This window comes from Lepidochelys olivacea (genome assembly GCF_965140295.1).
Source record: "Lepidochelys olivacea isolate rLepOli2 genome assembly, chromosome: 7".
Classification (NCBI taxonomy): domain Eukaryota; kingdom Metazoa; phylum Chordata; order Testudines; family Cheloniidae; genus Lepidochelys; species Lepidochelys olivacea.
In genome coordinates this window covers 126,278,180-126,302,742 of record NC_140417.1, presented here as the reverse complement: position 1 = coordinate 126,302,742, position 24,563 = coordinate 126,278,180, and the positions used below count along the sequence as shown (strand labels likewise).

Genomic DNA, 24,563 nt, shown 5'->3' with positions numbered 1-24,563 from the left:
GGGGTTGAGCTGACAGCACTGGCCTACACCACCGGCTTGAAGGGGGCCCTTTACTCCTTACAACATCAAATGGGGATATGGGGCAGGAGATGGACTTCTGGGCTTTACACTGGGATGGATGGTCCTCCAGAGCTCCCTCCCTGCCTCGGGGGGATGGCGGGTCACTCCTGGTGAGGCTGCCTGGATACCAAACCGTAACCACCCAGCTAAGGGAGTGCAGAGCAGGGGAGGGCAGCAGGCAGGGCCACAAGAGAAGCTACATGGCATGTCTTCTAGATAAAGAATTTGACCTGCCCTTGCAGTTCCACCCGAGGGCCAGCAGGCAGCGCAGGATCTCATGAAAGGAGCACATGCGGGATGCTGGAACAAACTGGGATAAGCCAAGGGAAAATTTGTTGTCTCATTCCTTAAGTAATTAGTAACTAGCTCAAGGTCAACAATGGTTCAATAAGTAATTGCACTAGCATTAGCTACGAGCCACCGGCAGAGAGGCGGGTCCAATGTCCAGGGATGACAATGCAGAACTCTCACCAGTTAATTATTAGAGGCTTCATCGATTTAAATACCATCTTCATTTCACAAACAACGCCAGCCCCGACCCCACGTCGGACCCTTTAACACAGGGTTTCTCAATGCCGGGTCCGCCAGTCCCTAAGATCTCCATGACACAGCTGAGGAAGGCAGCAAGCCAGGCCCCGGTAACAGAAAGGTTGAGAAACACACCGTGCAGGTACCAAAACATTCCTGATGGACACCCAGGAACCTGCAGCCTTGTACACAGGGGAGAGCTAGAAAAAACAGCCGTTCATAGTGCAACAAAATCCCATCTGTAGTGTGGATTGTGACCTCTCTTTGAGACCTGCAACACAGCTGCTCCTTTCCTCCTTTCTTGATCACCAGGGACAACTCCACTAGCCTGCCCATAACTCAACCCTGTAACCTGGGCATCATCTTTAACTCAGCTCTCTCTCTAGAGCCTCTCATCCAGGCTGTCTAAATCTTACCAATCCTTTCGGCATGATGTCTGTAAGGTCTGGCCTTTCCCAGCCATCCACACAGCGAAAGCTCTGGTCCAAGCTCTCCTCATCTCACATCTCGATTACTGCACAATCCTTTTCTCCAGCTGTGACAAATGCAATCTGCCCCCACTCAGATCCATTCAGAATGTGCTGCAAAGACCATTTTCCTTGCTCATGACTTTGACCATGCCGTCCCTCTCTTTGTGTCCCTCCACTGGCTCCCCCTTCTCTAGTTCATCAAACATAAGCTGCTTGTCTCCACTTTCAAGGCCCTTCACCATCTCTCACAGGCTATTGAGAGGCTGCCTCCCACCTCCATTCTGCCAGTGGCTCCAGCCTCCATTGTCCATCTGTCACAAGCAAGCGCCTTTGCACTTTCCCCCATGCTGCCTGCCCTCCCCCCGCAAGGTATGAGCTCCCCATAAGCATCCACAAAGCCACCTCATTATCCGCCTTCCAATTACTCCTTTGCTGGGATACCTACAAAATACTTGGCAATGATTAGGCAGTTGGTGTGCTGAGGCCGCAGCCTGGCCTACTGACCGAGATTTCTTCACTTCTGAGGGCTCAGTTTCTCCATTTTGCAGCCAATGATTTTAGTTTATTGTTCATTTATTGTGTGATTATGATTAACATATTATGTCATATAGTTATTGTATGCTAGAGCAGTGGTCTCCAAAGTGGGGGGTGCGCACCCCAGGGGGTGAGCCAGAGGATCCCAGGGGGTGCAGGGCAGGAGGAGTGCCACCGGACGGCACTCCAGTGTTCTTTTTCTTCGGCGGCAGCTCTGCATGCCTGCAGCAGGTCTTCCCCTCCGGTGGCACGACTGCGACAGGTCTTCCCTCCTTCTTTCTTCGGCGGCACGTCTTCCCATCTTCTTTCTTCGGCAGCACGCCTGCGGTGAGTCTTCCCCTCTCCTTTCTTTGGCGGCACCGTGGGGGTGCATGATCCAAAAACTTTGGAGACCACTGTGCTAAAGAGAGCTAAATTGTAGGATTATAGAAGTATAAGATTGATCAGTAGTTAGAAGGGATAATTATGTATTAGATATCTAAGTAAGAAGGGCTGAAATGCAAGGCCTACAGGCTGAGACCTGTCAGATGTCAGCTTACCCATACAAGACCATAGGCTTAAGAAATGCTTGACATAAGTAAGTGACCAAAGAATGACCCTATGCCACAAGATTATGGGCAAAGCAGTATCAATGGGTGATATTGCAAACAATTAACAGTAATTTTTTGCTTACAAGATCCCCGGTAGTCACATTTTTCTAACACATGCCCTAATCGCAGGGTGCACAATGCGTGTAAATGCTAATGAGGTATAGTCAGAATCACATTATAAAAGAGGGTGCCCAGAGTGAGACAATTGAGCTGTCTATGGGAAACCCAGCAGGAACCATCTCTCTACTGAGGATCAGTCCATGACAGACCCATCAGATCCTAACACTATCTAGGAGGATGTGACTATAACTATATTGGTAACTTGAGCATAGGTCTGTAGAGAATTTCTATATGCTTGGGTAACCATAACTTTGCTGGTAACTTTAATAAAACTTTGTGAGAGACTTGTACTGGTAAATGTGTGTGTGGTCACTACCCCTGGTCTTTATGTGTTCCTAGAGACTCTAAATCTGAAGCAAGTAGCAGAGGTGACTTTCATTCTGTTAAGCTTGAAACTGTAGCCACCAGAGCCGAACCCACGATGGTGTAATGCCACATTACTAAATTCACTTTAAATAAAATAAAAGGCTACAATTTGTTCTTTGTACTAACTCCAAGATTTTTTCAAATGATTTCCCTGTGGTTTTCTTTAAGAAAAGGGGAAGAGACCTGAGCTTTCTGTTTACGAGGCTGACAAGCTTTGTCAGCAGAACCTGTGTGTTGTTTGAGTTCTAGATATAGTTCTCAGTTCAGTGTCTCCTGAACGCCTCTGCCAACCTTAGCCATGGATTGCTAAATCAGCCTGAAAGCAAGAGTCCTGAATTCAAATGACCTTAACTCTGAATGAAATCATTTCCTCGTGCTGACTGCATCCTGTGCAGATTCCCTGGAACATGACTCCTTTGCAAGCACGTCATGACTCACCATAGCAGATACCATTCACATTGGCCAGCATGACACAGACCATCAAGCCCTTTCCGTAAGAATGAGCCACAGTGACACGGGAGTGGCTGCAGGGTGTTTATTTGACAATCACTGCTGGTAATGCACAATTTAGTTACCCTTAGCTAAGGTCCCCCCTCCCAATTGCTGCTGAATGGTTTGTGCCACTACAACAGCCAGGAATGGGTCCTTGGTGGTTGTTTTTTTTTTTTTCCCCTAAAAAGCCAGTTTAAGCCTACAGTCCAGGGAGCGTGTCCAGGTGAAGCCAATGAAGAGACTGCAGGTTCCGTCATAGTATCCACTTCATTGACAGCCCTTGTGAGACGGAAGTCTGAGCCCATCTGTTCAGATGGGCAGAGAGGATCCCAGGGTCTGCGCACTCCTGTCCCCCACTCAGCACTTGCCCTCTACAGGATGTTCTTTGCAATAGCGTTCAGGGTCCTCACTTGAGCCACATCTGCTACCTTTAGGGAATATTCGGAGACAGAGAGAGAGGATCCCATGGCAACACTGCTGTTTCTGTCAGGAAAACCAACAGGGGACTGATTACTGTCTGGAATGTAGAACAGCTGGACACAGACCCTAGCCAGGAGACATAAGGTAACTGCCAAGCTACAGCATTGTCTCCTCTTTTCTCAGCAGCTGGCAGAGGATCTTCCGGTGCCACCGCCGAGTTAACAGAGATGCTAGACAGTAGCAGCAGGAGAAGCGGTATCCCAAGCAGAGGAAAGGGTCCTACCTCTAGGCCAGAGGCACCAGCATTACGGGAACGAAGTACAGACCTCCTAGACCCATGTCTCACAGAGATGCACCCCCACAGCCCACCACGGCACCAGCATCAGGGCTCATGCTCCCAAGTGCCATTCACATACCTCAGTGCGCTCATGCCAGGAATCATGCTCCCAACAGCTGAACACAGGAGGTTAACGCATCCAAGGGGACCTCATCGTGCACAGGACTCGCGCCCCCAAACGCTGAGCCCAGCTGAATTCATGTGCCCCAGAATACCAGTGCCAGGATTCACACATCTAGCCCCCCCGAAGCACAATTCTGACACCCTGGGGCATCAGCAGGATCAGGGAGTTTTCTCTGTAATTCGCAGACTCACTTTCAGAGCAGCAAATCTGTGGGAGGAACAAGCCAGACTGTAACTCCTCACTGGCTTAGTGCAGAGACAACCTCTTACCTGAACTTCATTCCTGAGTCCCGGGCTGAGCGAGCAGAGCAGTGAAACTCAGGTGCACCAGAGCCCTCAAGAATCCTCTGCAGGTTCCTCTCTGTTATACCACCCCCTAGTGGAAAGAATACATTCATACATCACATTCGAGCAGGACATCCTGAGCATCACCCGGTGACTAGCCCCTAAGACCAGATCCAGCCTGGACAGCAAAGGGAAACAGCACCACAGAGGCACAGGAGGCTGGATGAGGAGCTGCATGGGACCCCTGGCTGATCCAGAGAGTATCCCCAGACCTCACAGAATGCAGCAGCTGTACAGGGCTTCACTGCCCACAGCAGGTAGCGGGAATGGTGGCCTTTACGTTCCCTGGAGGGAGGGAGAGCCACTCCCCGGTGAGGCAGCAGAATGGTTCAAAGCTGAAACATGGATCTTATGCACCTGGGCACGTGCATGAGACTGGGACCCCAGAGCCAGGGACAGATTCAGCCCCCAGTACGTGCACAAAGTTGCAATAGAGTCATTACCTGGCACCACCACAATCCTGCCCTTTGCCTGAAAAGGAGCAGAGTGACAGGTGTTAATGCTCTTGCCCACTCCAGCTTGACACACAGGAGAGACACAGTACTTGCATGCGCCCCATCTATATGCAGCCTATCATGTGGAAGATCTTGGAGTAGCATGAAGAATTCACACTCACACACCTCAGGACATGCCCAGTTATGCAGCTCACAGCATCGTCCCCAAGACACATTAGACCAGGGGTCGGAAACTTTCAGAAGCGGTGTGCCAAGTCTTCATTTATTCACTCTAATTTAAGGTTTTGTGTGCCAGTAATACATTTTTGCGTGCATTGGGGGGGAGGGATAGCTCAGTGGTTTGAGCACTGGCCTGCTAAACCCAGGGTTGTGAGTTCAATCCTTGACGGGGCCATTTAGGATCGGGGCAAAAATTGGGGATTGGTCCTGCTTTGAGCAGGGCGTTGAACTAGATGACCTCCTGAGGTCCCTTCCAACCTTGATATTCTATGATTCTAATGTTTTTAGAAGGTCTCTTTCTATAAGTCTGTAATATATAACTAAACTATTGTTGTATATAAAGTAAATAAGGTTTTTAAAATGTTTAAGAAGCTTCATTTAAAATTAAATTAAAATGCAGAGCCCCCTGGACCGGTGGCCAGGACCCGGGCAGTGTGAGTGCCACTGAAAATCAGCTCGCGTGCTGCCTTTGACATGCGTGCCATAGGTTGCCTCCCCCTGCATTAGAGGAAGCCACTGTCCTTGTGATTTTGCCGGACTTTCATTCTTCAGCCTGGTGCCTCCAGTGCGACTCATGCTGGAAACTCCTCCAGCTCTTCTGAAACTCAGCCCCCTGAGACACTTAGAGGCTGGCTCAAGGACTCTGCCTACTTAACATGCTCCAGCCCAGGAACCTCACAGACTCTGGGACACTGCAGCCACTTCTTTCAAGAGCCCCCTAAACTCCAATAACTTACAAGCCAACCAATAATACATGTGTGTGTGCATAGCCGTGTACATGCCCGTGTGTGTGTCTCCATGGACATGCATGTGTCTACATGCATATATGCATATAAAGTGTGAGTATTGTGTCTGTGTGCATGCATGCTGTACTATGTTCTCAGACTTAGCCCTTTGTGCTGTTGGAGTTTAGTCTGCCAGACTGCAGATCTCCCTAAACACACCAGCCAGAAAGTGAGCAGTTAAGTCATTCAACACCCCAGCTACACTCCGCTCATCAGTCCCCCTTGTCAGCCCCAGCTGTCCCCTGCCTTCTGACACTCCTAGCCCAGAGAGCTCTCTCCTCAACCCACGCAATCAACCCCGGAGCACCCCAGCCAGCACCCAATGGTAACATTCATAAACCATCACACTGCGCCGGCCCCTAGTGCCTTCCATCTGACAGTCCCACTGCCTGGCCGGCTCACTCTCTCCGGCGAGGCACTTCGCGATTTTATGTACGTCTCAGACAGAAAAACATGCAGATGAGCCGGACTCATTAAAGCCTCATCTCAGAGAGTCTGTATCCTTGGGATCCTGTCACCATCCCCCCTCATTTCACTCTTCTCGTCCTGCACCTTTCTTACTCCCATTTGTTGCATTTCATCTTAAACAGGATCGTGAGCTTGTGTGTGTGTGTGTTGTTTAGCACAACAGGGCCCAGGCCCTGATGTCCCGGGGGGCCTCCATGTGCTACTGCAATACAAATATGGTGTGAAGGACAACAGACACAGGTGCTGTCACACCAACAGGGAGAGCAAGTTAGAGACAAGGCCCCTCCCCTCCGTGAGGTCACCCCATCTGTAGCCTGTGAGCAAGAGCAGCCCAAGTGGCCTCCCTGTTGGCAGACGCAGATCTCTGCCAAGTGGGGCCTCACAGCTCAAACCCACAAAGCCCTGTTGTGCCCCTGGGGCCAGTGCAGAAGCAGGAGCAGATGGGGAAGGTGCTCCCAGCCAAAGACTTCCCTAGGGGCAGCCCCCACAGAGCAGTGAGTGGTCAGGGTAACTGAGAGCAACAGCAGAGACAGAAGTGGGGGAGGGGGCGCTCACCTGTTCTGTGAGTCTCTTTATTAAGGGTAACCCCTCCAGTGCTGAGCTGTCACAGCCGCTGGTCAGCACCCGCTCGAATCCCAGGGACACCAGGGTCTCCAGGGCCACAAGAGGATCATGGACCATGTCGAAGGCTGAAAGACCAAACAAAGCAGCTCAGAGATGCCATGCTGGCACAAGCTGCAGCACTGAGTCATAGAATCATAGAATATCAGGGTGGGAAGGGACCTCAGGAGGTCACCTAGTCCAACTCCCTGCTCAAAGCAGGGCCAATCCCCAACTAAATCATCCCAGCCAGGGCTTTGTCAAGCCTGACCTTAAAAACCTCTAGGGAAGGAGATTCCACCACCTCCCTAGGTAACGCATTCCAGTGTTTCACCACTCCCCTAGTGAAAAAGTTTTTCCTAATATCCAACCTAAACCTCCCCCACTGCAACTGGAGACCATTACTGCTACCACTGAGAACAGTCTAGATCCATCCTCTTTGGAACCCCCTTTCAGCTAGTTGAAAGCAGCTATCAAATCCCCCCTCATTCTTCTCTTCCGCAGACTAAATAATCCCAGTTCCCTCAGCCTCTCCTCATAAGTCATGTGTTCCAGTCCCCTAATCATTTTTGTTGCCCTTTGCTGGACTCTCTCCAATTTATCCACATCCTTCTTGTAGTGTGGGGCCCAAAACTGGACACAGTACTCCAGATGAGGCCTCACCAATGTCGAATAGAGGGGAACGATCATATCCCTTGATCTGCTGGCAATGCCCCTACTTATTCATCCCAAAATGCTATTGGCCTTCTTGGCAACAAGGGCACACTGTTGACTCATATCCAGCTTCTCGTCCACTATAACCCCTAGGTCCTTTTCTGCAGAACTGCTGCCTAGCCATTCGGTCCCTAGTCTGTAGTGGTGCATGGGATTCTTCCGTCCTAAGTGCAGGACTCTGTATTTGTCCTTGCTGAACCTCATCAGATTTCTTTTGGCCCAATCCTCCAATTTGTCTAGGTCCCTCTGTATCCTATCCCTACCCTCCAGGGTATCTACCTCTCCTCCCAGTTTAGTGTCATCTGCAAACTTGCTGAGGGTGCAATCCACGCCATCCTCCAGATCATTAATGAAGATATTGAAGAAAACCGGTCCCAGGATCGACCCTTGGGGCACTCCACTTGATACCGGCTGCCAACTAGACATGGAGCCGTTGATCACTACCCATTGAGCCCGACAATCTAGCCAGCTTTCTATCCACCTTACAGTCCATTCATCCAGCCCATACTTCTTTAACTTACTGGCAAGAATATTGTGGGAGACCGTGTCAAAAGCTTTGCTAAAGTCCCACCCATCAGCCAGCTCACCAGCCAAGGGCGGGTGGATATATCCGGGGCCTAGAACCAAAGGCTTCCCTCACAGCTGCCAACCCCTGCACAGAGGCTTGGCATACACTGCCCCCACTCAGGGCAGCAGCACGGCCATAGAGCCTGAGCCCGCACAGCCCCCACTCCCAGGCAGCCGGACGGCTACAGAGCCTGCTGGATCCGCAAGACCATAGAGCCTGGGCCCTCAGAGCGCCGGGCAGGGGCACAGGCATAGAGCCTGGGCCAGCTCCTTCACAGCAGGACAGCACAGAGAACAACTCACCGCGGTGGAAGGTGACTGGCAGGGGACGACAAACAGCTGCAAAGAGAAGAGTTCACATGGTTAGTGCAGGCCTCGCTGTGTGAGGAGAGGATGCTGCATCAGAGTGGGGTCCCTTTCTGTCAAGGTTCCCTCCCCACTCTGAACTCTAGGATACAGATGTGGGGACCGGCATGAAAGACCCTCTAAGCTTATTTCTACCAGCTTAGGTTAAAAACTTCCCCAAGGCACAAATCTCTATTTGTCCTTGGACTGAGGTATGGTGCCACCACCAAGTGATTTAACAAAGAACCAGGGAAAAGGACCACTTGGAGTTCCTATTCCCACAAAATATCCCCCCAAGCCTACACCCCCTTGCCTAGGGAGGCTTGAAAAATAAACAAGGTGAGCACAAACCAGACCCGTGGGTTTGTAGGACACTAAAAACCCCATCAGATTCTTAACAAACAACTTTATTATAAAGAAAAAAAAGTAAAAGAAGCACCTCTGTAAAATCAGGATGGAAGATAATTTTACAGGGTAATCAGATTCAAAACACAGAGGATTTCCCTCTAGGCAAAACTTAAAAGTTACAAAAACCAGGGATAAACCTCCCTCTAACACAGGGAAAATTCACAAGCTGAAAACAAAAGGTAATCTAACGCGCCTTGCCTTATTTACTTACTCTTTTTGTAATATCAGAGATTTGTACAGGATGGTTTATAGAGGAAGGAGTTTTTTGACCTGATGCTTCTCTGCTTTCCCCAAAGAACACACCAACAAAGCCTCCCCCCCGCCCCCATGTGGAAGTATCTTCTTTCCCCACTGGTCCTTTTGGTCAGGTGCCAACCAGGTTATTTGAGCTTCTTAACCCCTTACAGATAAGGAGGAATTCTAGGCTACCCTTAGCTGTATGGTTATGACACTTTCTCTTCCTAACTGCTGAAAGAGTGGCCCAAAGACAAGCTCCTGGACCATCTTTGGAGAGCCCAGCAGGGAGCATAGCCACACTGGAGAGGTGAGATGGCTGTTTCCTCCACCAGCCTTTGGAGAGGCCCAGGCTACCTAGGCTCCGGCACGGGTTTGTATATTTATGGGCCTTTTAAAGTCTCCATGTGTTTTCTGTGAAGCTCCTTGTGTATGGACTGCCCTGCAGCAGTGGGAATGGCTGGGACAGTGGCCCATCCATGCGATGAGCCCTGCAATCCTAAATTCCACTCTCTACTGCATACTGTGCTTTAGACTCATGGAAGACGGGGCTATGCATCACCGAAAGCCTGAATCGGAGAGTAGCAAAGGGTGCTCTGCATTGCAATGGCTGAAAGGCCGACCAGATTGCCAGCTTTTGTGTAGCAGACAGAGCCTCAGTCAATGGCCCTGAGAACAGTGATAAACTGGGTTTGTGCCTAGAGTCCCTCTACCACCCAGCCCCACTTGTGGTGTGCATTAAGGAGAAAGGATCAATCCGGTGGGGTGGAGGGCCTGGGAAACCAGGGGAACAAACTTGACACTGGCAGGAGTGTTTCCAAGTGTCTGAAGGGAGTACTCAGACACATCGCAGTTCCTCTGTCTGGAACACTGAAAGGAACCACTGTCTCAGGAGGGCATAGCTGAGTCCATATTCCCTCAGATACACACTTCTGCTACCACTATGAATGACCCAATGATTGCTGGGAACGCGGTGGGTGCTTCTCCCCTGACTGTCCAGACTCTCTCTGGATGACAAATTTTTTGCCCCCAGTTAGTGGGTCTCTATTCCCACCATGGGAGCAACAAAATTTTGTTCTGCTTATGAGTAACATCAGCAGCTGCTTTCAAGAGCTGATCTTTACCCTGGCTGTTAGACAGGGACAGTGATGATGCTGCCTATATCACCCTTATCGTCTAATTCACACAGAGGGATTCTAGCTCCTTTAAGAGACAGCTTCCTCTGCAGGGACGATTTCTAGGCATTCAGAAAGGAGTCTGCTCTCCCATCACAGAGGCAGGGAAAGGATCAGGATCAAAGCTATGTGGGAAGCCAGAGAGTTAACCAGTCTGAGCTCTCCCCTGCTTTTCCACCACTTCCACAGAGCCCTCCACTGAGGACTGCTCCTTCGGACCGGAGCTGGTTATTTTCCTGACGAAGCTCAAGCTGTCTCCTCTGTTGACTATACCAGCCCCTGCAGACCATCCCATGTCACATGTAGTGCAGAGTCCTGGACAGACCCCTCTCCTCTCGCTGCACCTTCTAGGGTGTGTTCGTCTGCAGCCCAGGACCCCGAGGATCACAGATCTCAGACAGTCAGCTGCTAGCTTGGCCTCCCTGTGTCTTGGCTACAGCTCACAGATGAGGTGCTGGAGGATCCTGTCCTCCCTTGGCTCAGAAGGGGTTCGGGTCTCCCACAGCCCAGCTGCTCCAGGCAACGCCAGTTCCACCCACTTTCTGCATTTTTTCATTTCTCCCCTTTAGGCCTGTTTTTCTCAGCTATTTTGAAAGACAGAAAAATTCAGAGCGAGGTCTGGAACAGCTGGTATGCAGAAGGCCAAGACAAGCACTTCCTGGGTATCTTTACCAAGGTTTCTGAGCTGGCTCTGCTCTCACCCACAAGTAGGAAAGGAAGGTATGGGGGGAGTTTGCTAGCCATAAAATACACTGGCCTCTCCTGCATGTACCCTGGATGAGCCTCTCCAGGACGGGCTCTAGGCACCAGCAAAGCAAGCACAAAGCAGCACAATTCCAGGGGCGGCGTTCCAGACATCCTTTTTTTTTTTTTTTTTTTTGGCTTGGGCAGTTGTGGTCTCGGAGCTTGGGGCAGCAAAAAACCTAGAGCCGGCCCTGAGCTTCTCCCTCCCTTACCACATCATCTCGCCCAAGACTGCATTTCAAGCTGGGAACTCCTGGGGACAGCCGAACTGCCTGTCTGCAAAGCGCTCACCCACAATGCTAGATGGCAGCATGAAACCAGGAGAGGCTGGAGTGAGGGGGCCAGACCCCAGCCAGCTATCATTAGCCAGAGCAACCTACACGACATCTTCCAGCATCACCAGGTCAGATAGCACTAAGCTGTCTGCATCAGTCAGAGCTGAACCCCATAACTGGGGGCCTCCTTACCCAGCAGGGCTGTGCAGAGCTCTGTGTCGATGCGCCCGTCCTCAGTCAGGGCCCCAAACACCAGTCCATCGGCTCCATGCAGCTTGGCTAGGCGGATATCAGCCTTCATCACTTCCAACTCCCGGTCGGAGTAGAGGAAATCTCCCCCACGAGGGCGGATCATCACAAACACTGGGACCCGCACACACTGCTTTACCACCTGCAGGAGTCCTGCCGGGACAGACAGAGAGAGCTCAGCATGGGGACAAGCAGGGCAGACACCCACCCTTCCCACTACAGAGGCCTCCCAGCCCTCACTTCTGTCCAGCAGGGAGAGCCTCACCTGGGGTTCAGGGATGGGAAGGGACCTTTGACCCCCATTATCCTGGAGCATGGGAGTTAGGCAGGAATCCCTGGGGACAGAGGAGAATGAAGGAGAGCAGGAGTGAAGAGCTAGGTGGATGGAAGTGAGGTGCTGAAGGGATTGGGAGATTGGGATGCAACTTCCATGGCTGGGCCAGCTGAAGAGCTGGGAGGTTCCCTGCCAAATCCAGGACACGTGGGACCTGCTCCCTGCACTGAGGCCCTGGAGGGTAGAGAAGCCACTAAACTCCATGGACATTGGCAAAGTTTGGGCCAACTGGACAGGAGGCTTCAGAAAATGCATGAATTGGCTCTTCCTCATGCACCCATGGCCCTGCAGGACTGGCCCTCATCCCACTGAATGCTTCCCCAGTACGTATTCCATTGGTGCACTTGCAGGGCAGTAGTCCTGATATCCCTGTATGAGCAAGATGCCCTGGGGCACTCACCCATACTGGGCGTGGTTCCTCCTTCCATCAGGCCAGCACACAGCTCAATCCGGCCAGCACCTGGACAAGAGACCGAGTAACAGTCGCTAAGTAAGGGGCACAAACCATCCCTCTAGACTCCTCAGAAGGCCTGGACATGGACCAAGGAAGGGATCTAGGGCTTATGGAATAGGGCCACTGGGAGACAGAAAACTGGGACCTACCGCCTGTAGAGCCAGGACACTAGAACAACAGGCCCCTGCCTTCCCATCAGGATGATAAGCCCGGACACCAGAGCACTGTGCCAAAGGGGAGAGTCACCTGCCCCACTCTCTGCTTCACACCACCTGTGATGGGATCCCTGAGGTGCAGCCTGGGAGTGTGGGATCACTGTGCCCCCCTAACTCTCTCCAGACTGGGCTGTCTCTCACAATGCCTTGCTAGTGACCAGCAGCAAACCCCTCCAGGTGCTGTTATCACTCAGCACAACCATATGTGGAGCCCCACACCCAGCTAGATTGCATAAATGCTCCCAGAGCCACTCATGAATCACACAGAGAAAGGCACTGGCCGAATCCCCCCAGCTCCCAGCACTGTGCCTCAGGACTATACCATCTTGCACTGCTCACTTGAGCAGAGCAAATTTCTTAGTTGGTTCACCACTTCATCAATGGAAAGTGGATATACACCAGCCTTTGCAAATCTGAGCAGATTTGCCACACACTTCAGGCAAACTCACTGGTAAAGATAAATAGTTAAACAAACTTATTGACTACAAAAGATAGATTTTAAGTAACTATAAGTGTTAGGCAAAAAGTCAGAGTTAGTTACCAAAAGAAATAAAATATAAGCATGCAGTCTACACTCTCAACTCTATTAGATTGGGCAACAACTAGACTAAGTACTTTTCCTCACCCCTTTGGATACTGCAGTCCTTAATATACAGATTTGTCCTGTAAATCTGGGCCAGTCTCCTCTGTTGGAGTCTTCAGTCTTCTTCTCAGGGTGTGTCTACACTGGCAGAGTGACAGCACCGACAGTTACAGCGCCGCTCAGAGAGCACTGAAGGGAAACCGCTGTTGTGTGTTCACACTGTCAGCTGCCAGCGCAATAGCATGTTCACCCTTGTGGCACTTGCAGCGGTATTTGGAGAGGTGTACTCTGAGCAGCTATCGCACTGAGCACCTCTTCCTCTTCTGCCGCTAAGAGTTGTGGGAAGGCGGAGGGGGTCACAGGGCATCCTGGGTCCTGTCCCATCCCAATGCCCTGTGATGCACTGCTACGCATCCCAGCAATCCCTGTGCTTCTGTCCACATTTGGCGCCATCTTTCAACGGTTTGTATACTGCATGCTCTGCCTCTTCGGTCTGCAGGAATGGATCCCGCACTGTTGACCAATATACTGCTTGCTCTAACATGTCACAAGTGGCAGTGGAGTACAAAGGCAAGAGGAGTGCGACAATGATCGCGCCACGAGTCGTAGCTACAACACGAGATTGCTTGTGGCATTCACAGAGGCGCTGACCACAGTGGAACGCCACTTTTGGGCTCAGGAAACAAGCACTGAGTGGTGGGATCACACTGGCATGCACGTCTGCAATGACAAGCAGTGGCTGCAGAACTTTCGGATGAGGAAGCCACATTCATGGGAGCTCACCTCAGCCCTGCAGTGCAAGGACATGAGAATGAGAGCTACCCTGTCGCTGGAGAAGCGTGTGGCGATTGCATTGTGGAAGCTGACTATTCCAGACTGCTACCGATCGGTCACTAACCAGTTTGGAGTGGGAAAGTTGACCGTTGGACTCGTGTTGACGGAAGCTTGCAGGGCCATCAATCGCATCCTGCTCCGAAACATCGTGACTCTGGACAACGTGCATCACATTGTGGATGGCTTTGCACAAATGGGCTTCCCTAACTGCTGAGGGGTGATAGATGGCATGCATATTCCAATTCTGGCACCAGATCATCTAGCCACAGAGTATATTAATTGGAAGGGGTATTTCTCAATAGTTTTCCAGGCACCTGTGGGTCACCGTGGGCATTTCACGGACATTAACACAGGCTGGTCCGGAAAGGTGTGCAATGCATGCATCTTTCGAAACACTGGCCTGTTCAAGAAACTGCAAGCAGGGACTTTCTTCCCTGACCGCAAGATCACCAGAGGGGAAGTCGAAATGCCCATTGTGCTCCTGGGAGACCCCGCCTACCCCTTAATGCCATGGCTCATGAAACCATACACAAGGCACCTTGACAGCAGCAAGGAGCAGCCTGTCAATAACAGGCTGAGCAAGTGCAGAATGGCTGTTGAGTGTGCTTTTGGCCGTTTAAAGGCCTGCTGGCCCTGCCTATATGGGAGGCTGGACCTGGCCGATGACAAAATTCCTATGCTTATAGCCGCATGCTGTATGCTCCATAATATTTGTGAAGGGAAGGGTGAAAGCTTCACTCAGGGCTGGATCGCAGAGGCTCAGTGCCTGGAGGCTGAATTTGAACAGCCTAGAGGGGCACAGCACGGGGCAATAAGGATCAGGGATGCTTTGGGGCAGCAATTTGAAGCTGTAAGTCACTAATTTGTTGCTATGCTCGGGAGTACAGTGCTTGTAATGCTAGGAGGGGATTGTGATTGGTGCAGATAATGCACTACAGTGTAAGAAAATCGCCTGTTGCCTTGCAGGGCTCTGTTTGCTTTCAATTAATGGAATAAAGATTGCTTTCAAACCCAAACAATTATTTTATTAAAAAACAACGAACGGAGGAGAGAGACAAACAAAAAACACATCAACACTGAGGAGGATGGGGGAAGGGAGGGTCCCAGGAGGAGGTGGGGTCCCGAGAGGGTTAAAGGTTTGTGTATGTCCAGTATCATATGCAACCTTCCCCTCTGGAGTACAGTGCAGCGGTACTGTACTTCAGCAGGGCTAAACTGCAGAGGGACAGGTGTGGAGTGCAGTGGGTACTGGGAGTCTGCAGGGCTGAACTGTGACGAGGCAGGAGTGGAATGCAGCAGGTACAGACTGGAGCCAGAAGGTTGAGAAGAGTGTGTTGGAGGTGTTTGGGGGGCTCATGGGAAAGAGTTTTGCGACAGCGGCTGCAGGGGAGGGAGGGTGGGCGCGGAGCTGCTCGGTTTGCAGTGCTAGCCGCGCCAGGAGCCTGTCTGCTTGGCGTTCCATAACGTTTAAGAGCTGCTCTGTGGCTTCGTTCTGGTGCACCATGTTCTCCTTTTGGTCCCTCTTCTCCCTGTCCCACCACTCCTTCAGTTCTTGTTTCTCAGTGGGGGAGTGCATCATGACCTCACGCAGAAAGTCCTCTTTAGTTCTTCGTGGCCGCTTTCTAATTCTTCACAGCCATTCAGCCGGCGATAACAAAGAGGGGGCTGGGCTCCCAAAGTCATATCTGTGAAGCCAAAATGCAGCATTTTACAGAAGCAGTATAGTTTGCAACACACAGACCACTGATTTAAAACACAGCCACTCTTCACATACCTGTCACGAACTGGCTGACCCCAGGCAAGCACACATGAGCCACAAGACCCCCAAAATGGTGAGTAACCACAGGGGCAGAGGAAATCAGTGTTCCAGGACCGTACTATACACTGGGCATGTGGCTCTTGGGCACTGTAGGGAGAACATCATAATCATTCCTGTCCCCACATTTTCCACAGGCTGTGTTCATTATGGAAGATCTCGCTGCTGAGGGTGAGCAGGGAATCAAGGGAGGGTCTTCTCCAAGACTGCGGCTTCCATCCTGGCCCTTATGTGGCTTGCCTGGGTGCAACAACAGTTCTCCCCATTCCAATGACGGCAGAGTGGCGTGGGAAATTTACCCTTAATGGGGCAAAAACCAAAGCAGCTCTGCCAAAGAACCTGCAGCAGCGGATTGCCCAGTATCTCCATGAGAGTTTCCTGGAGATCTCTGAGGCAAATTCCCGTGAAGTGAGGGAGTCAATCAACACCCTGTTCCGTCGCTCAGACTAGGCATGCAGTGGTATATGCATCATACAGACACAAGCCTGCGTTCTGCAGCCCTCCTGCCCCCAACAACTCGCTTCAGCAATTCCCAAAATCAAAGCCACTTACCAGGGGCCTCCTCTCCTGTTTGCACTTCGCCAAGCTCTGACAGCTGTGACTGGCTAGCCTCCTCCAGGGTAGAGAAGAGCTCTGGGCTGCATGCATCACTGACCTCCAAGTCGTCCTCTGCCTCTGGGTCCCCCTGCACATCCTCGTCCAAGATTTCCTCCTCCTGGCTCGGTGCACTCTCAACTGGCACATGAGCCACCGAAGTATCCACAGTGGCCTTTGCAGTGGAGGTGGGGTCATCACCAAGTATTGCGTCCAGCTCTTTGTAGAACCAGCAGCTCATGGGCACAGCACCGGAGCGGCGGTTTCCCTTCTGCACCTTGTGGTAGGTGTTCCACAGCTCCTTCACTTTGACCCTGCAGCGTGTCCTGGTCATGGCCTCTTTATCTCATGCATCGTGAAATCTGTTCATAGGTATCACAATTCCTACGGCTGGAGCGCAGCTGGGGCTGGACAGCCTCCTCTCCCCAAATGCTAGTAAGGTCCAGCAGCTCTGCATTGCTCCAAGCGGGGAATCACCTGGTGCGTGGAGCAGGTGTGGTCATCTGGAAAGATGCGCTGAGACCAATGCGCCACCAAGCAAACAGGGAGGGGACTTTCAAAATTCCCAAGGAATTTAAGGGGAGGGGCTGACGGTTGGTCACCTGAGGACAGGGCAGTAGAGTTCAAACTGATGACTAGAGAGGCGAGAACAGGCATTGTGGGACACCTCCCGGAGGCCAATCGCAGCGCTGTGATCGATTAGGGTGTCTTACACTGGCACCACGGCGCTGTACCTGTGGCGCAGAAAGCTGTACGCTTCTCATCGGGGTGGTTTTTTTACAGCACTGATTCTATGCAGTATCTGCACACTAAGTGGCTTGGCAATGTGTACACCTTGGGAGTTACACCGCAGAAAGCTGCTTTACTGCGCAGAAACTTGCCAGTGTAGACAAGGCCTCAGTGTCTTTGTTGCTTGCAGTATAGGTGGGGCCAGGAGAAGAGACGAAATATGGGCCTGCTCTGTTCTGTTCTATACCCCAGTCCCATGTGCACACAAGTCCAGGCATGTCTAGGGGGCATTGCTGAGTCTCTCCAGGCAAGGTTGAGCAATTCCCTTGGTGTGGCCTCACGCAGGTGAGTCATTGTATTGTAGCTCCCTTGCTGGACAATGACTGTTGGTGGGTTGACACCCTGCCCGGGCATTAGTTACTTTCCTTGCTGTTGAGCTAAGATCTGGCTGATTCCTCAACTTACAGCATGTTTTACTGACAACTGTACAACACAATTCTCATAACTTCATACACATTAATGATACACATCTCTGGATAAAACATGACTTTCAGCAGATCATAACCTTTCCTGATACCTCACACAGCCTGCTTTATATGCAAGATCACAATTATATATACATGAGGAATATGGGGGTTACAAGGCGCTTCCCCAAGGTACAGAATGTCACACCACCACCTACCACTGTGCTTGGACCTGGGGTCATTGTCTCTTGGAGATCTTGTATCTAAGTGTTGGGCCAGCCCCGGTTAGCTTGTGAGGGCTGATGCACACATTCACTGACATACCTTAGCGGCAGATTTCTAGTACTAAACATTCATAAATTCTAAGGCCACTCTGACCTTCTGTATCACACAGAAGTTCCCGGAAATAATTTCTGTTTGAACTAGAGCAGAGCTTTAAAAAATCTTGATTTTAAAATGGCCAGCGATAGAGAATGCAGTCTGGATTTGTCTAGCTTCGCCTTCCAGCCATTGGACTGTGACATACCTTTGTCTGCTAGCTTGAAGGGCACATTATTAAATATTTGTTTCCCAAGTAGATACCTCTAGACTGTGATCAAGTCACCCCTTCACCTTCTCTTTGTTAAGCTAAACAGATTCAGCTCCTTGTGTCTGTCACTATCAGGCAGGTTTTCCAATCCTTTAATCATTCTTGTGTCTATTCTCTGAACCATCTCCAATTTATCAACATCCTTCTTGCATTGTGAGCACCAGAACTGGACACACTATCCCTACTGTGGTCATGCTCTATGTCTGCTCCATACAGCTATATTAGACTGTGAGCTCCTTGGGGCAGAAACCGTGTCTTTCTCGATGGTCTGTATAATAAAGCTGAGACCCCTGAGTGCTCAGCTGATAGCACTGAGAATCCCTCTTTCAGGAGAAGCCTTGGCACCATAGAGGCTGTTGCATTCTACCCCACCAGGTTTTATTACACTGAGGACAGGTCAAGTCCCAGCTGTTCCCCTCTTCCTTACCTCCTCTCTCTGCATTCACAGCAGACTCCACTGAGTCAACACACACTTCCATGAGAAAGCCATCAGCCATTCCTAGGAAGGAAACACAGCAGCAATCAAGGAGGCAGCTAAGTCCAGTCACAGCTTACGGGCAGGGTTTGCCTCAGGGATTCTCTCAGCTCCAGCCCTGGAAACTGGTCCTCCCCTCTTCAGTATCCTGCCCCACGTGGGGTTTCCAGTTGGCCCAACCCGATCCCTCTCCTGATCTCCTACTGCGTCCTGTCTCCAGACCCTTCTCACATCCACATTTCCCATCTCTTAACACTCTGGTTGGGCTTTGACCAAACATGCCTGCAGCTATTTTTGGTCCCGAATCCCTACTTTGTAATATCAAAGAACATAAACTGAAAGGGACCCCCAGGGCTTCCAAGTCCTGCTCCCCACTATAAGAACATAAGAATGGCCATACTGGCTTAGACCAATGGTCCATCTAGCCCAGTATCCTGTCTTCTGACCAGGTGCTTCAGAGGGAATGAACAGAACAGGGCAATTATCAAGTGGTCTATCCCCTCTCGTCTAGTCCCAGCTTCTGCCAGTTGGACGTTTAAGGACACCCAGAGCATGGGGTTGTATCCTTGACCATCTTGGCTAATAGCCAGTGATGGACTTAGCCTCCATGAATTTACATCATTCTTTTTTGAACCCACTTACAGTTGTGGCCTTCACAATATCCCATAGCAATGAATTCCAAACGTTGACTGTGCGTTGTGTGAAGAAATACTTCCTTTTGTTTAAATTTGCTGCCTATTAATTTCATCAGGTGACATCTAGTTCTTGTGTTAGGTGAAGGGGTAAATAACATTCCCTATTCACTTTCTCCACACCAGTCATGATTTTATAGACCTCTCTCCTATTCCCCCTTAGTTGTCTCTTTTTTCAGATGAACAGTATCAGTCTTTTTAATCTCTCCTCATACAGAAGCTGTTCCATACCTTTAATCATTTTTTGTTGCCTTTCTCTGTACCCTCTCCAATTCTAATATATCCTTTTTGAGATGAGGCGACTAGAACTGCATGCAGTATTCAAGCTGTGGGCATACCATGGATTTATATAGGGACATGATGATATTTTCTGTATTATCTGTCCCTTTCCTAATGGTTCCTAACATTGTTCGCTTTTTTGACTGCCGCTGCACACTGCGTGGATGTTTTCAGAGAACTATCCACTATGACTCCAAGATCTCTTTCTTGAGAGGTAACAGCTAGTTTAGACCCCATAATTTTATATGTATAGTTGGGATTATGTTTTCTAATGTGCATTACTTTGCACTTATCAACACTGAATTTCATCTGCCATTTTTTGCCCAGTCACCCGTTTTTGTGAGAACCGTTCGTAATTCTTCCCAGTCTGCTTTCGACTTAACTATATTGAGTAGTTTTGTATCATCTGCCAATTTTGCCACCTCACTGTTTACTCCCTTTTCCAGATCATTTATGAACACGTTGAACAGCACTTGTCCCAGTACACATCCTTGGGGGAGTATGCTATTTAGCTGTCTCCATTTTGACAACTGACCTAACCTATCCTTTTGTTTCCTATCTTTTAACCAGTTACTGATCCATGAGAGGACCTTCCCTGCTTACTTTGCTTAAGAGCCTTTGGTGAGGGACCTTGTCAAAGGCTTTCTGAAAATCTAAGTACACTATATTCACTGGATCCCCTTGGTCCACATGCTTGTTGACCCCCTCAAAAGAATTCTAATAGATTGGTGAGACATGATATCCTTGTGAGTCCTGGGATAAGCGAGCTCCCTTTACCGAGGGGGTGGAACCACAAAGCACAGGCCACAATTGAATTTGAGAACAACAAATGCAAAAATAGGAATGGGAGTGTGGATGACAGTTTGGACATCAGGACTCCAGATAGGGGCACCAAGCAAAGAACCCCAGACAGTGCCCACTCTTCTTGAAAGGAGTTTAATAGCTCGTCTATACTAGAAAATTAAATCAACCCAGCTATGTCACTCAGGGGTGTGAAAAAGCCACACTCCAGAGTGACTTTGTTAAACTGACCTAAATCCCCATGTAGACAGCACTAGGTCAATGGAAGAATTCTTCTGTTGACCTAGCTGCTGCCTCTTGGGGAGGTAGATTACCTATGTCGATGGGAGAACCCCTCCTGTCGGGATAGGTAATGTCCACATTGAAGCACTGCAGCTGCGCTGCTGTAGCATTTCAAGTGCAGACAAGCCCCAGGAATCAGCAGACATTACCCTGAGGAACTCTGCTCGGAGACGTGATATGACAAGGGAACGGAAACAGGTCCCACAGTCACAGAGCACCTGCCATCGAGCTTTCTCCTGGTCTGGTGGCTGGCCACCTTGGCCAGTACCACGAGGAGGCTGACGAGGGAGTCTTGCAACTTTGTGGGGTCACGGAAGGGGAGTGTGAGAACAAACAAGTGAGGGGAAAAGTGTAGCCAGAACCTCAGTTAACGGTTCTGGAGGAGCTGCAAGAGGGGCTGTAGCCTGACACCCCCTACATAGGTGTGCACCAGGCCGCTGTGTCACCTAAAGAGTAAGTGCAGCCCCACCTAATCCCTTTGAAAACCCCATCCCCCAATTTGTTCTGGCACGAAAGCTACAAAAGCGTGAGTCTGGCACCTGACCCCTGTGCTGCATACCCTGCCTATTCCCTTGCTCCCCTGTGAACAAGTCTCTTCTTTCCCTGCACCTCCTTCAGGCTCCTCTACACAATGCCTCTGGTTCACTTTGTTCCATGCACATGTTGCCCAGCTGTCAGGTTCCTTTCTCCCATGAATATTCCTCAAACCACTCCCATTGGTGAGTCATGACAGTGGTTAGCAGCTCTAGATTTAAAAATTTTATTAAGAGGATGTTAAAATAAAAAGAAAACGGTATAGAGTTTAAGGATAGAAGTTTCTGCTTATCAGGCAATAACGTACAGATTATCAAGGGTTGCAAAATTCGGTTTAGGATCGAATGGCGTAAGGAATACATAATCTGCAATATCCCCGATTGGGGGGTAAAAGGTTAATGGGTCAAAGTACAGACATTGAGATATGAGGGTATGTTGTTCATATAATGGCTATGTTCAGGTGTGGAGTATAATGACTCGATATGATGATGAGGATGGATTGACCCTCATTTGGTGAGATTTAATGTCCAGTGAGTTTATGGTTCCAGTTCATATGGTCCAATGGAAAAGTCTCTTGGTCCCCTTCTCGTAGTTGATGCACGATGTTGTTCCGGCTCGCACCTCCTGGTGCTGTCGGTGGCCGGTGATGTGTTCGATGTAGATGTCCCTGGACCATCGAATGGTGTCCGAGACCATGAGGCGCCGCATGAGCAGTGCGTAGCGTCGACCGATCCCACAGGTCCGCAGCACACGCTCGTTGCAGGGGTCCCAAGTGCCCAGGGCTCCAACAATCAGGGAGTCCATCTGCATGTCATAGCCCTTTGCTCTCAGGGTGTCGGCCAGGGGGGTGTATTTTTCCAGCTTACGAGCTCAGGCTTCGCAGAAGGCCAGGGTCCTGTTCTCAAAGAAGACCATGACATCGACAAGAATGAGCTTTTTCTGGGCCTTGTCGGTGACGACCATGTCAGATCGCAGCTGGTTGTCAGTCCCGGGGATGGCGCAGTTCACAGTGACCTCCCCCAGACGCGGTGCAATGGCTTTCACCAGGCGGTTCTGGATGGTGTTGTGGCGCAGCTGCCAGGCTCTGGAGTGGAGCTTGCAGCTGCACAGGACGTGGGGCAGAGTCTCGTTGGAGTAGCCGTACTTCCTGCAACGCTTCTCTCGGTTCCCATGGCAGACGGCTCCGTTGACCGAGACGCAGTTGAGTCGGGCACGGTGGATGAACCGCCAGTTGGCGAAACGAGTGAAGCCGCCCCAGGCGAGGAAGTGGTTGCTGGCATCACACTTGCTGGTCAGTTCGAAGGCTTTACCCTGGTCCGGTTTATGCTTCAGGGTTTCCATGTACAGTGAGTGGATGGCTGCCTTCAGGGTCCTCTCCAGCATGCCCCTGGCGCTTGGGGTGACAATGGTGGTGTTGTCGGACCTGATCTGCGGCACCAGGACTCCCAGATCCTGGCACTCCTCGCACCATTCCCAGCGGCAGCCGATGCGCTTCCCCAGGCGACGCATGGCGTTGCGAGCGCGGGACCACAGTGAAGCGATGTCACGCCCGTCCCGTCCGAATTTGCCATCCAGGGATCCACTCAGGAAGGTGGTGATGCCTTGGTTGGAGGGGGCTCTGCCAATCCACTTTCCTTTTGCCTCTTATATAGCAGTGGCCCCCAGTGGAGGCTGCTGGGCTGGTTCCTCCACCTCATTTCCTATAATTTTTACAAGCAATGATGGAGCTGGGGATGTCTGGATATATCACTGGCAGAAAGGTGGCCGCAATAGTGTCAATGCAGATATTTCTTGTGGGACAAATTTTGGTCACCATTGCTCCCCAGCAGGGACCCTGTTCTGGTCCCTGCTTGTCCTCCCCCGGCCTCCTCTCTCTCTTACCCAAACCGCACCTGAGCTGGTGTCACCAGGAGTCAAGTTCTCAAGAGAACACTCGTGTGCTCTACTGTACAGAAACAAACTGTGTGTGTGCCAGGCTGGAGCATCATGTGACCTAGCTGCCTCTTTGTCAAACATCAGTGATGTGGTGACCACACAACTGCTCTGGACCATTCTGATAGCAGTTGTGCTGATTAAGTATGGGACCACTGCTTAAAAATGATCAGGCCAAGGCCCCCCTGGCTCTGTGACCTATGGAACTTTAAGTAAGTGCAAAAATCTTGGGGATGGTCCCACCACCTCCTCAGCCAGTGCCATTACCGCAGTATCATGTGACCTGTCAACTTCCCACAAACTACCAGCAGTTCCCCTGTAAGTTACTGTAGAAATGTTTTTAAATTCATGGAGGATAGGTCCATGAACAGCTATTAGTCAGGAGGGTCAGGGGTGTCTCTAGCCTGTTTGCCAGAAGCTGGGAATGGGCGACAGGGGATGGATCACTGGATGAGTCCCTGTTCTGTCCATTCCCTCTGGGGCACCTGGCCCTGGCCACTGTCAGTCCTCCTGTTCTTTTTGTGGATACTGACTAACACCGGCTGCTACTCTGAAACCTGTCGGAGGGCAGGATACTGGGCTAGATGGCCCCTTGGTCTAACCCAGTCTGCCCGTTCTGATGCTCTTGTTTGGTCATGGGTACTTTGTGGGTCGCTTGGAAATTTCTGGGTTAGGGCACAGGAGAGCAAGGGCAGGAGAGAGACAACTGAGCCGCTGTAAGAGAGCGTAGGCCAGCAGGCCCGGCGTGCCCGCGACCCGGGCAGCGAGCAGAGGGACCGGCCCAGGGGCAGGGGGCCAGACCTAGGGGCCGCTACCCCCACGCTCGCTCCGGGCCGCCCTGGGCGCTCGGCAGCCTGGGCTCACGGCGCCAGCTCGCGCCCCAGGCCCGCTCAGGTAGCGGGCGGCGGGGGGGGGGGGCGGCTTCCCTTCAGCCGGGGGCCCCGCTGCGGTACAAGGCGGCCCCGCGGGACCCCGGCCACGGAGCGCCGCGCCGCCGCCCGGGCCGCGGGGAGCCGCAGTGACTCCGCAGCGACTCCGCAGCGCTGCGAGTCCCGTCCACACGCGGCCGCGGCCGACCCGGTCCCCGCCCCGCCACCTCAGCTCAGCTCAGCTCTGCCCCGGCCCGGCCCGGCCACAGCCGACCGCCGCCAGGGTTTCCGGGCCCGCTCACCGGCATTTCCGGCCCCCGAGCCCCGCTTCCGGTCCCGTCGCTCCATGGCCAATTCACCCCCCGCCCTGCCGGCTCCGCCCGCGGCGGAGCTGAGACGCCCTGGTCACGTGTCCGGAAGGAAGCCCCGCCCCGAATCATGTGGCCCCGCCCCCGGGGATCGGG

The 24,563-nt window shown here is 51.3% G+C and overlaps 2 protein-coding genes across 2 annotated transcripts; both read right to left on the bottom strand.

Annotated features, from left to right (window-relative positions):
* Positions 1 to 3,189: 3,189 nt before the first annotated feature.
* CUTC (cutC copper transporter) lies at positions 3,190 to 24,528 on the bottom strand. The gene is made up of 9 exons (XM_084634414.1): positions 24,402 to 24,528; positions 18,663 to 18,734; positions 12,358 to 12,417; positions 11,567 to 11,776; positions 8,497 to 8,532; positions 6,868 to 7,001; positions 4,829 to 4,856; positions 4,311 to 4,416; positions 3,190 to 3,643 (listed from the first exon to the last, which is right to left on the bottom strand). The coding sequence occupies exons 1-9, from the start codon at positions 24,445 to 24,447 to the stop codon at positions 3,532 to 3,534; spliced, it is 804 nt and encodes a 267-aa protein (XP_084490540.1). The 5' UTR covers positions 24,448 to 24,528; the 3' UTR covers positions 3,190 to 3,531.
* On the bottom strand, positions 15,077 to 17,888 carry LOC311524418 (uncharacterized protein). Its single transcript, XM_084635479.1, has 2 exons — positions 16,412 to 17,888; positions 15,077 to 15,728 (listed from the first exon to the last, which is right to left on the bottom strand). The coding sequence occupies exons 1-2, from the start codon at positions 16,785 to 16,787 to the stop codon at positions 15,619 to 15,621; spliced, it is 486 nt and encodes a 161-aa protein (XP_084491605.1). The 5' UTR covers positions 16,788 to 17,888; the 3' UTR covers positions 15,077 to 15,618.
* Positions 24,529 to 24,563: the final 35 nt, after the last annotated feature.

Coding starts and splice junctions, on each gene's coding strand:
- LOC311524418 (XM_084635479.1), bottom strand. CDS start 16,787: ATGACCAGGACACGCTGCAGGGTCAAAGTGAAGGAGCTGTGGAACACC. Junction 15,729..16,411: donor AACAGGAGAGGAGGCCCCTG/GTAAGTGGCTTT, acceptor TTGGCTTCACAG/ATATGACTTTGGGAGCCCAG.
- CUTC (XM_084634414.1), bottom strand. CDS start 24,447: ATGGAGCGACGGGACCGGAAGCGGGGCTCGGGGGCCGGAAATGCCG. Junction 18,735..24,401: donor CTCGGGGGCCGGAAATGCCG/GTGAGCGGGCCC, acceptor TTTCCTTCCTAG/GAATGGCTGATGGCTTTCTC. Junction 8,533..11,566: donor GCTCTGCACAGCCCTGCTGG/GTAAGGAGGCCC, acceptor TTCTCTTTGCAG/CTGTTTGTCGTCCCCTGCCA.